Here is a 13,183-nt window from a genome sequence, read left to right as displayed (position 1 = left end):
CCTCTCGCTCTCTATTTCGCCCTCTCTCCTCTCTTGCACTCTCTCCCGCTCTCATTCTTTTTTCTCTCTTCTCGCTTTCTTTCTCTCTTGCCGCTCGCTCACTCTCTTGCTCTCTACTCTTAAGCGTCTGAGGGAAATATGTATCAAATAAATTCTGTGCAGCTAGGGCAAACCCCTGCACCCCTCCCTGTCCCCTCATTGTCTTTTCAGCAATCAGAACTTTGTTAGTTTCGCCTCTCAACCAAAACCAAATATGATCCAATGGCTTCAGCAATGAACTGTCATTTACCGATCTGGTGTGTTAGGCTGGGCCCTTTCGCTCTCTCTCTCTTTCTCTCTCTCTCTCTCTCTCTCTCTGTCTCTCTCTCTCTTTCTCTCTGTCTCTCTCGCTCTCTTTCTCTATCTCTCTCTTTCTCTCGATCTTGTACACTGATTTTGAGTTCCAAATGGCACCCTATTACCTATGTAGTGCACTACTTTTGACCTGGTCAAACATGTATGTCTTTCTCCTCAGATATATCATTTATCAGAGTGTTTAAGATAAGTGTCAGTAATTAATTTACATCCATGGAGTGTCAAGTTTGGGAATGTTCACTTCTGTGCGACACTGTCGAGGAATGTCTGGAGGATAGATTTGTTTCTCTCCCTCTCTTCTGTGCATAGTCAACCTGTTTCTGAGTCCCAAATGGCACCCTTTTTCCTACATGGGCCCTAGTCAAAGTAATGCTCTATATAGTGCACTATGTAGAGACTAGGGTGCCATTTGGGACAGAGTGTCGTGTGATTACTTACTAGTAGGCCCTTTGGTTGTAACTGGAGAGTCCAGTCCAGTTTAGACACACCAACACTGAACCCACTGCACTGCTTTATACATCTGACCCATATATTCAGGTATTTTCCAGCCAATTCAGCAGGGAAAAAAGTCTCGACATCTGTTTCAATATAGGTGTGTTCTGCAGACTGTTATTCCATTTTCCATCCTCCTTCTCCTCCACCCCTTCTTCCTCCTCCTCCTCAGAGAGAGTGAGAGAGAGAGCTCCCTGCGAACCAAACAGTTTGATGTTTTAGGCTCTAGCATGAAAATAAATGTGTAGTCTCTGTTGTGTCCTTTTTTCATTAACATATAACAAAGATTTAGGAGGGAGGAAAGGCTGGAAAGCAGTACTTTTTTTTCTTCCTGGAATGCGTTTTTAGCCTTTTACCATGGGTAGCATATGGTACGTGTAAGGGAGAGTCAGTTTGTGGATTATTTTGAGGATTAGTATTGGCGTTTGAATGCTCTTGGCTTTAAATATTGTCTGTTTTAGATCTTAAATACATTCCTTGGCATTCCCTCTCCTCTCTCAGCCTGCCCTCTAACTCTGGCCAACACATTTTTGACTCAACTCTGTTTGGAGCTTGGGAGGAGAGCGAGAGAGAGCACCAAACCAGAGATCCCCTGACGCCCATCTCACAATGTTATTAGGAAGAATGATAAGTAAGAACCACCCTGATTATCCTAGCTCCTCAGTGTTTGGATGCCAGCTCCATTTTACCCTCTTGGCGTTAGGTTAGGGTTTTTCATTTAAGTAGTTGGTAGTTATTATTTTTTCTTTTTAAAGCAGTAGAGGCACTAGAGGTTAATGCAATTATGTTCTCCCATTGCTGTACAAATTGCAGGCCTGTACTGTGACACATTCATTGCCCCCCCTCGCAGTGTTCCGTTGTGTGTGTGTGTGTGTTCCCCAGTAAGCCCCAATGCCTTGTTCTAGCCAGGCTGTGACAGTGTAATGGCAGTGTAGGGCATCACTGCCACGACCTTCGTTCCAGCCACAGTACATCTCCATATTTTATAACGACCCTTCAAATGGAATAGAAGAACTTGGTCTAGACCTATACATGCTGTATGTATATCATTACAAATATCACTCAAAATGGATTCACCTTTTTTTGTCCAGAAAGAAAGTATTTTGTTGAAGAAATAAATACCAAAGCAGTCAGTTGATTTATTTTCCAGTTGTTAAATCCTGTTTGTGTCACATTTATGTTGCTCTGGAGGACTCAGCATGACTGATTTGATACCCCTCTTCATCTCCGCGGGGCCTTTACAAGCACGGCCTGCCCTTGGTTTAGTTTCCAGTACTGTTGGCCTTACTCCCTACTGATCTCTCTCTCTTTCACTTTCTCTCACTTTCTATCACATTCTCTCTCTTTCCATCTCTGTCTCTCAGAAGTGGATGGATTCCTAAATATCTGATAAGGTCTTTAAGAACATGATTCTTAAGAGAGAGAGATGGGAAGAGGAGAGAGAGATGGAGAGAGGAGGGAGAGGGAGGGAGAGAGATAAAGAGAGAGATTTGATCAGTATGGTTTGATTGCTGAGCAATACAGAGTAGTCATCAAAGCATTCATCTTGAGGTTTTCATCCACTCAAGACTTTGCAGACTTTACTCTCTTGTCTCTCTCCTCTTCTGTGCAACTCACTCTCTACTCTTCATGTGTGAAGGTGTGTGTGTGTGTGTGTGTTAGGGATGTAACGATTCACCAATACGCATCGGTTCCCGATTCAAATGTTTAAGATACAAGTGCATCAGTCCAGGGACCCCAAACCGATCCAAATGTAGCATGAATCGGTCAGAAAATCATTTTTGCGAGGCGCACTGCATGGCCAAAGCGAGAGGAGAAGAAAAGATCACTCCGTAAAAACTTCCAAACCGTCAAAACCATTTGATTCTGAGATTATGAACTCCTGCCTTTTCCATGACATAGACTTACCAGGTGACTCCAGGTGAAAGCCATGGTTGCCCTTATTGATGTCACTTGTTAAATCCACTTTGATCAGTGTAGATTAAGGGGAGGAGACAGGTTGAAGAAGGATTTTTAAGCCTTGATACAGTTGAGACATGGATTGTGCCATTCAGAGGGTGAATGGGCAAGACAAAAGATTGAAGTGCCTTTGAACGGGCTATGGTAGTAGGTGCCAGGCACACCGATTTGTGTCAGTAACTGCAACCATGCTGGGATTTTCATGCTCAATAGTTTCCCATGTATCATGTACATCAAGAATGGTGGGAGGACGTGGGTGGGAGGGTGCAACTCAATATTAGGAAGGTGTTCTTAATGTTTTTTACACTCTGTGTATATTCATTAGCTATGTCATAGCTAATTTGTAAACAATAAATATTGATACATTAGCAGCTCAAACACTTAATCTGCAAAAATGACAAGTTCATTAGTGGGTGTTGGTGATTTCAGAATCAAAGTGGGGGGACAAATAAACCGGCTGCATTGCCCCCCCCCCCCCCCCCAAATCTAATAGTGGTAGTGGGGTGGTAGATGATTAGTCTCCCTCATGGCTCAGCTCAGGTGCCTACATAGTACATACACCATTGACATACATCATTTACACACACACGTCAGACAGATCCAGCTCATGAGCTCCATCAGCAGCAGATTTTAATTTAGAAGGGGAAATTAATGTGTAAATGCAACGTTAGTGCATCGAGTTGTGTCCGATCGATGTGTTGTTGCTTCCTGTGTTGTGGCGTGGCGGAGCTGTACTGATGGAACAAACAGTTTGCTCAAGATTCAAGACGAAATTCGACGTCCGTCCAAGTACCCGGGATGTTGGGAAGCAACTTAAATCCCAGCCACTAGGGGCAACGGTGAGCGGTATTACCATCAAGTAGACCACTATTACCATCACATAAATCGTTAGCTCCGGCTCCTAAGGTTGCATGTTCAATCCCAGTGCTAGGCACTCGTTGTTATTTTATTAATGTTTAAAATTCAACTGGTTTTTTTTTTTTTTTTTCACCTTTATTTAACCAGGTAGGCCAGTTGAGAACAAGTTCTCATTTACAACTGCGACCTGGCCAAGATAAAGCAAAGCAGTGCGACAAAAACAACAACACAGAGTTACATATGGGATAAACAAATGTACAGTCAATAACAAAATAGAAAAATCTGTGTGCAAATGTAGTAAGATTAGGGAGGTAAGGCAATAAATAAGCCATAGTGGCAAAATAATTACATTTTAGCATAAACACTGGAGTGATAGATGTGCAGATGATGATGTGCAAGTAGAGATACTAGGGTGCAAAAGAGAAGAAGAAAAAAAGAACAATATGGGGATGAGGTAGTGGGGTGTGCTATTTACAGATGGGCTGTGTACAGGTACAGTACACGGTTGAGTAATTTCTGTTGTAACCCTATCCCAAACCTCAACCCTTATCTTAACCATTCAGAATTAACTCCTAAACTTAACAGTCAAAAAAAATTCTGTTGTAACCCTATCCCAAACATAACCGTCAAAATTTCTAAATGTAATGTTTGGACAAACATGGACAAACGTCGGTATCCGAAGTCAAATTGGTAAAAGTGTGAGATCTTGTTGGATGGAGATAGAGGAGTCACACAGAGTTAACGAAGCTCCCAACCCCTCATATTGATCCACATTGCCACAGCACTTCACACATAACGGAACAGAAGAACAGTGTGTGGAATCCCACACACACACTCTCACACACACACACACACACACACACACACACACACACACACACACACACACACACACACACACACACACACACACACACACACACACACACACACACACACACACGGCAGCATCACACATACTGATCAGTGTGACATCTAATTCTGTGTAATGAACTCTCAGCACCAGAGAGCATGATGATAGGGGGGCACACACACACACACAGTCTGTCTGTGGTAATGACAAGAGAGCTTGGCACCAGGGCTGCAGCCTTTCTGTACCTTTTGATTTAAACACTGTACAGTACTAGGCTAGCAACTGCAAGGTTGTGGGTTCAACTCCCGCAGGGATCACAATACACATACAAGAAATGTATGCATTAAAAGGACATTTTACTATTTTCTAGTAGAATAATAGTGAAGACATCAAAACTATGAAATAACACATGGAATCATGTAGTAACCAAAAATCTCCATCACTCTTCTTCTTCTTCATCAAATAGCCCTTACACAGCCTGGAGGTGTGTTGGGTCATTGTCCTGTTGAAAACAAATTATAGTCCCACTAAGCGCAAACCAGATGGGATGGCATATCACTGCAGAATGCTGTGGTATCCATGCTGGTTAAATGTGCCTTGAATTCTAAATAAATCACTGACAGTGTCACCAGTAAAGCACCACCACCTTGATTCCCGGTGGGAACCGCACATGCAAAGATCATCCGTTCACCTACTCTGCGTCTCACAAAGACACAGCGGTTGGAACCTAAAATCTCACATTTGGACTTATCAGACCAAAGGACAGATTTCCACCGGTCTAATGTCCATTGCTCATGTTTCTTGGCCCAAGCAAGTCTCTTCTTCTTATTGGTGTCCTTTGGTAGTGGTTTCATTCACACAGTCTCCTCTGAACAGTTGATTCTGAGGTGTGTCTGTTACTTGAACTCTGTGAAGCATTTATTTGGGCTGCAATTTCTGAGGTGCAGTTAACTCTAATGAACTTACCCTCTGCAGCAGAGGTAACTCTGTGTCTTCCTTTCCTGTGGTGGTCCTCATGAGAGCCAGTTTCATCATAGTGCTTGATGGTTTTTGCGACTGCACTTGAAGAAACTTTCAAAGTTCTTGATATTTTTCGGATTGACTGACCTTCACATCTTAAAGTAATGATGGACTGTCCTTTCTCTTTGCTTGTTTGATCCATTCTTTCCATAATATGGACTTAACCCTATTTGGTAAAATTCCATTTTCTGTATACCACCCCTACCTTGTTACAACATAACTGATTGGCTTATAAGCATTAAAAAGGAAAAAAATTCCACAAATGAACTTTAATTGAAATGCATTCCAGGTGACTACCTCATGAAGCTGGTTGAGAGAATGCCAAGAGTGTTCAAAGCTGTCATCAAGGCAAAGGGTGGCCACTTTATAGAAACTCAAATATAAAATATCTTGGTTACTACATGATTCCATATGTGTTTTTTCATAGTTTTGATGTCTTCACTATTATTCTACAATGTTGAAAGTACTGAAAATAAGAAAAACTCTTGAATGAGTAGGTGTGTCCAAACTTTTGACTGGTACTATATAAATATATACTATAGTCACTACTAGCCATGATGGGGCATTTTGATAGATCTTTGTATAGAATGTGAAGCATTTGTACCCTTTTATACGTTTTATTTTATTTTAAGCTTTAGTGACATCATTCCCATTCATCACACACAGATTTTCTGATGTTAAACTATCGGAGCCTAGAGGGGAACTCTGATACGAGAGTAGGGAAGGTGTGCGTGCATGCATGCACACGCGTGTGGTTCTTGTGTGTGTGTGTGTGTGTGTGTGTGTGTGTGTGTGTGTGTGTGTGTGTGTGTGTGTGTGTGTGTGTGTGTGTGTGTGTGTGTTAAACTAACTGTTCTAACTGCACAGTAAGACTTACTGTGGTCATATTACCAGAAGATTTCATTTCAGTACTGCCACTTAGGACATTTTTCATTGTGCGGGCCAAGAAGTGGAAGTCATTCCTCTTTTGGGTAAACAGTGAAAAATGTACGTGTCGCTTTCCAATTTCTCCCTCAAATTACAGCTCGACAGAAGCCAAACATCACTTATTATTATTATTTGCCAAGCAAACAACATGTCTGAACCTCTAACTGCCCTTATTAAATGTTTTGGCTGGATGGAAATTGTACAAAGTGTACCTTGGAGCCACTTTGATCACGGTGACCTGGAAAGGTGATACGCCTCTACTTCACAAGCTCTCTCTGACACCTGGGGAAACTGGATCTGTTGTTGTGGACACTTGATCCACTCCAGCACTGTGCTAAAGACTTACCTTCTTCAGTTTCTGCTCTGTACAAACAGTCAAGCTGACGATTGGAATTGAAATTTCTCATGGCTTGAGCTTCTGCTTCTTTCTTACCCACAAACCACTACTGGAGTGGAGTCACAAAGCTGAGAACCATGCATGCATGCATTATTTTATGAAAGGCCAGCCTAAGGCATTTCTGTAACATCAAACATGGAAACATGAAATGTTTTAATAGGGAAGAAAAAATGTGTGTGTGTATATTTTATATATTTCTATATATATTTTATATATATATATTTTATATGTTTTTATATATATTATATATATAATACACACACACACACACACACACACACACACACACACACACACACACACACACACACACACACACACACACACACACACACACAGAGTGCATTCGGAAAGTATTCAGACCCCTTGACTTTTCCACATGTTGTTACTTTACAGCCTTATTCTAAAATGTATTAAATTGTTTTTAATCAATCTACAGACAATCTCCCATAATGGCAATGCAAAAACAGGTTTTTAGAAGTGTTTTTTACATTTATACAAAATTTAAAAAAAACTATCACATTTACATAAGTATTCAGACTCTTTTCTAAGTACTTTGTTGAAACACCTTTGGCAGCGATTACAGCCTCGAGTCTTCTTGGGTATGACGCTACAAGCTTGGCACACCTGTATTTGGGGAGTTTTTCTCATTCTTCTCTGCAGATCATGGATGGGGAGCGTCGCTGCACAGCTATTTTCAGGTCTCTCCAGAGATGTTCGTTCGGGTTCAAGTCTGGGCTTTGGCTGGGCCATTTAAGGACATCAAATAAAATTTTATTGGTCACACACACATGGTTAGCAGATGTTATTGCGAGTGTAGCAAAATGCGTGTGCTTCTAGTTCTGACAGTGCAGCAATATCTAACATGTAATCTAACAATTCCATAACAACTACCTAATACACACAAATCTAAGTAAAGGAATGGGATAAGAATATATACATATAAATATATGGATGAGCAATGACAGAGCGGCATAGGCAAGATGTAATAGATGGTATAAAATACAGTATATACATCTGAGATGAGTGATGCAAGATATGTAAACATTATGCGAGGGTTTTAGGTGACAAGACAAATTTCTTCAGCCTCCTGAGAGACTTGTCCCAAAGCCACTCCTACGTTGTGTTGGCTGTGCGCTTACATGATTCCATCTGTGTTATTTCATCGTTTTGATGTCTTCACTATTATTCTATAATGTAGACAATAGTAAAACTAAAGAAAAACCCTTGAATGAGTAGGTGTGTGCAAACTTTTGACTGGTACTATATACACTGCTCAAAAAAATAAAGGGAACACTAAAATAACACATCCTAGATCTGAATGAATGAAATATTCTTATTAAATACTTTTTTCTTTACATAGTTGAATGTGCTGACAACAAAATCACACAAAAATTATCAATGGAAATCAAATTTATCAACCCATGGAGGTCTGGATTTGGAGTCACACTCAAAATTAAAGTGGAAAACCACACTACAGGCTGATCCAACTTTGATGTAATGTCCTTAAAACAAGTCAAAATGAGCCTCAGTAGTGTGTGTGGCCTCCACGTGCCTGTATGACCTCCCTACAACGCCTGGGCATGCTCCTGATGAGGTGGCGGATGGTCTCCTGAGGGATCTCCTCCCAGACCTGGACTAAAGCATCCGCCAACTCCTGGACAGTCTGTGGTGCAACGTGGCGTTGGTGGATGGAGCGAGACATGATGTCCCAGATGTGCTCAATTGGATTCAGGTCTGGGGAACGGGCGGGCCAGTCCATAGCATCAATGCCTTCCTCTTGCAGGAACTGCTGACACACTCCAGCCACATGAGGTCTAGCATTGTCTTGCATTAGGAGGAACCCAGGGCCAACCGCACCAGCATATGGTCTCACAAGGGGTCTGAGGATCTCATCTCGGTACCTAATGGCAGTCAGGCTACCTCTGGCGAGCACATGGAGGGCTGTGCGGCCCCCCAAAGAAATGCCACCCCACACCATGACTGACCCACCGCCAAACCGGTCATGCTGGAGGATGTTGCAGGCAGCAGAACGTTCTCCACGGCGTCTCCAGACTCTGTCACGTCTGTCACATGTGCTCAGTGTGAACCTGCTTTCATCTGTGAAGAGCACAGGGCGCCAGTGGCGAATTTGCCAATCTTGGTGTTCTCTGGCAAATGCCAAACGTCCTGCACGGTGTTGGGCTGTAAGCACAACCCCCACCTGTGGACGTCGGGCCCTCATCCCACCCTCATGGAGTCTGTTTCTGACCGTTTGAGCAGACACATGCACATTTGTGGCCTGCTGGAGGTCATTTTGCAGGGCTCTGGCAGTGCTCCTCCTGCTCCTCCTTGCACAAAGGCGGAGGTAGCGGTCCTGCTGCTGGGTTGTTGCCCTCCTACGGCCTCCTCCACGTCTCCTGATGTACTGGCCTGTCTCCTGGTAGCGCCTCCATGCTCTGGACACTACGCTGACAGACACAGCAAACCTTCTTGCCACAGCTCGCATTGATGTGCCATCCTGGATGAGCTGCACTACCTGAGCCACTTGTGTGGGTTGTAGACTCCGTCTCATGCTACCACTAGAGTGAAAGCACCGCCAGCATTCAAAAGTGACCAAAACATCAGCCAGGAAGCATAGGAACTGAGAAGTGGTCTGTGGTCACCACCTGCAGAACCACTCCTTTATTGGGGGTGTCTTGCTAATTGCCTATAATTTCCACCTGTTGTCTATTCCATTTGCACAACAGCATGTGAAAATTATTGTCAATCAGTGTTGCTTCCTAAGTGGACAGTTTGATTTCACAGAAGTGTGATTGACTTGGAGTTACATTGTTTTGTTTAAGTGTTCCCTTTATTTTTTTGAGCAGTGTATATAAATATTTGTTTGCATCAAAGCTGACATATCGTTTAGAATAGAAAGATGAGTTGTGAGAAAGACCAACAAAGGAAAGAATGATCAGGTGATCAATGTCCATCATATAGCCTATTTGTCAGGTCCGGTGGAGAGATTGGTAATGTTATAAGGATTGGAGATAATGTTATAAGGATTGGAGAGAGAAAGATCACAAATTCTACAGCACTACAGCATAGTCATATCTTAAGTGTAAAATGAACACTGACTCAATAATTCATGCCTTCTGGGAGTGCAGTAAAGTCCAAAAGTTATGGGCAGAGTTAGAAAGCTGTCTGTCAGCAGTTTTACAATGTAAGTTTACTTTTAATCCGTCTATTGGCGTTTTTCAAGACATGACATATGAGGGTGTGGTGAAATACCTAATGGGTTGGACAATATTATTTTCGTCACTTATATTGAAGAAGCCCCTACTGAAATACTGGAAGTCAAATGATACTCCAGCGTTAAGAGAACAGAATAATTAAATATTTTATTTAAATATTGAAAAAAATCTGTCTACAGACAGAAACAACAAAACACAATCTGAAGTCATATGGGGCAGAGTCTTACAAGCATTGGAAACAACATTGGGTGTGGATGCGGTAGGAACGTGGGTCTGAGCAAGCGTGATGTCATTAATGTTTGTGGAAATGTATGGATACGTTAAGTAGTTTATTGTTTTATCGAGGTATGTTTTTGTTTATTGTCCAAAAAAGTACAATTACATTTTTTTTTTAAACGGATATCTGAAGACTCAGCCCTTATTATCAGAGCAGCTAACATTAGGCTTACCAAATGGAACCCTATTCCCTATATAGTGCACTACTTTTGACCAGGCCCATAGTTTCTCTACAACTACAAAAAGGCCATTTGTGTCAGAAAGCAATCTCCGTTTCCTCTGACACTGACATGCTGGCACACTCAGATTGAGAAATGTAAGGGTCAATGATTGGCCATCTTTTTACACACACACACACACACACACACACACACACACACACACACACACACACACACACACACACACACACACACACATATATATATATACACACACATGTTCATGATGAGTTCCCATTCAAAACACCTTAAATTTTACGCAGATGGAACATTGTGTTACCCTGATATTGCAACCCAAGGGCACCAACCCAGTCCTAGTCATTCCTAACCAAAGACATTTTCCACATCCGCATGATGACATACTGTGTAAAGCAATGTATAAAGTAATGACAATTCCTGCAGAGAGTTAAAAAAACACACAAAAAAACTATTTCAAGATTAAATATTCCCCCACTTTGTACCATGTAATACATTGTTACATTTGATTGACTAACCGGGTACCCTCCATTCAGCAGTATTAGTCTCTTTCCTTTACAACATGAAGGTCGCTCCTCTATTTGCTCGCTGCAAATGTCATACTTGCTTTAATGAGAGAGGTGCTCTGTTCAGCCACAATGGAAGCTTTTCGGCTAGATTAAATGTATCACCATACACAATGTATTTTTTTTATCCTTACTCCTGCCCCTATTGTGACACAGTGGTTGTCTAGAAGAGACACTTGTAGCTGAAAAACATGGTTAAGGAGATCAGCATCAAAGAGAGGGGTGGTTTTGTGTGACTTGCAGGAGAGTCTCGCTTCGGATTTCAACCTGCAACACAGAGGTGTTGTCTTACCTGATTTCTATTCATTCACACAATGAGCAGACCTCCTCTTTCCCAGTAACCAGAGTCCAGACCAGACTTTTGTTTTCCCGTTCATCCGATATGTGCATGTTGCTTCCTTCAGAACACAGCCATGGACCACCGCCAGACGCTGGATTTCGCAGCTATCTATTTTCTTTGTCTGAACTGTGTACGTTCCAAGAAACCATTTTAGATAAATGCTTAGGCCTAACCACCCCTCGCGCATTACACTGCCTTTCTCATGATATGTCAATGCCTCACCTTGTTACAGTGTATTAAATTGTACCCCGTAATTCTCTTGTCAGACTCCAGAAGCCACAAATGAGCAGTTGGATCAGAGAGGGAGCACATTTTGGTTCATGTTGTCCATCAGCTCACAGACTGTTATGTCTGCCCGTGTACTGTACGTGTGGAGCTATGGGGGTTGTTTCTACTGCACTTGGCGATCATAACAGAAGAAGTGATCATGATGCTCGTGTATTTTATTATTATTTGTATTATTATTATTATCTGTTTGCAGGGTGTTGTCTGTGTGCATGTCTCTCTGTGTGTGTGTGTGTGTGTGTGTGTGTGTGTGTGTGTGTGTGTGTGTGTGTGTGTGTGTGTGTGTGTGTGTGTGTGTGTGTGTGTGTGTGTGTGTGTGTGTGTGTGTGTGTCTGTGTGTGTGTGTCTGTGTGTGTGTGTGTGTGTGTGTGTGTGTGTGTGTGTGTGTGTGTCTGTGTGTGTGAGAGAGAGAGACAGGGAAGAAACATGATGATACTAGTGTATATTGTCTTGTTTCATGATGTTATATCATGTGTTGTTTTCAGGGTTTCTTCCTGACGGTGTCCCCAGAGTCAATCCTGAAGGTGGCGAAGCACGCCTCTGAAAACAACAAGATCTTTAGCCTGAACCTCTCGGCTCCCTTCATCAGCCAGTTCTTCAAGGAGGCCATGATGAAGGTCATGCCGTACGTCGACATCTTGTTTGGCAACGAGACGGTGAGTGAAATGGGCCATTGTTCAAAGGCCTTCCCACTGGATTAATGTATTCTGTTTGCACAGTTCAACAACACATTATTCTGGTTTAGTGAGAGAGCATTTGAGTGTGTTTGTAAGCTGCCCAGTGCTGTTCACTACTACAGGAACAATTCCAACTATGCTACACATTCCAGTAAGGTAGAACTGACGGCTGGCTGTGGTTGCGTAACGTGTTTTTCAAAGCGACTTATTGAGCTAGAGAGATGGAAAAAGTTTGGCAGTTTGAGCATTATGTCTTTACATCTGGCACATTCACAGACATTTTAATTGATGTCCCTTGTCCCTGTCAAATAAATACATATCATGTCCTCTCACCTTGTTGAAAGGAAAATGGTGTACACTGTCCATGGAATTAGTACATGCATTATTAGACGTTTAAATGAATGCTATCTAGCCATTGAGTCTCAAAGAATATAACTTAAAAATGCTTCATGAGCTAAGTTCTACTGTCATACACCTGTAAACGATGTAATTGCCTGTTGCAATGGAATCAATAGAATAGTGCCAAAAGTGTAAAGCTCACCCACCTGACATTCCAGGATGGCTAAAGCAAACACTCAAACCATTTGAACCCAGGTCTGGAAGTCCCCGTCTAACAGGGATAGCCAGGCTTGGGGTTAACAGCGAAGCTGAAGACACACTGCACCTACGGGGGGAGAGCTTTGGACTGCCTCCCCATCCCCCGTCTTCCCCACTACCCCCTACTGCTAAAGCTACTAAACATACAGGGCCTTGTTTGGATGGAG

General features: G+C 42.3%; 1 protein-coding gene across 1 annotated transcript in view; it reads left to right on the top strand.

Moving 5' to 3' along the window:
- Window positions 1-13,183, top strand: part of adkb (adenosine kinase b) — a 280,913-nt gene that overhangs the window by 156,813 nt on the left and 110,917 nt on the right. The window contains exon 7 of the mRNA XM_038990637.1: window positions 12,228-12,398. Coding sequence (XP_038846565.1) covers window positions 12,228-12,398 — 171 coding nt within the window. The remainder of the gene's footprint in view (window positions 1-12,227; window positions 12,399-13,183) is intronic.

This window comes from Salvelinus namaycush, chromosome 4, assembly GCF_016432855.1.
Source record: "Salvelinus namaycush isolate Seneca chromosome 4, SaNama_1.0, whole genome shotgun sequence".
In the NCBI taxonomy this organism is placed as follows: domain Eukaryota; kingdom Metazoa; phylum Chordata; class Actinopteri; order Salmoniformes; family Salmonidae; genus Salvelinus; species Salvelinus namaycush.
Note: the sequence above shows the minus strand (reverse complement) of the source record. Positions and strands in the feature narration are given on the sequence as shown.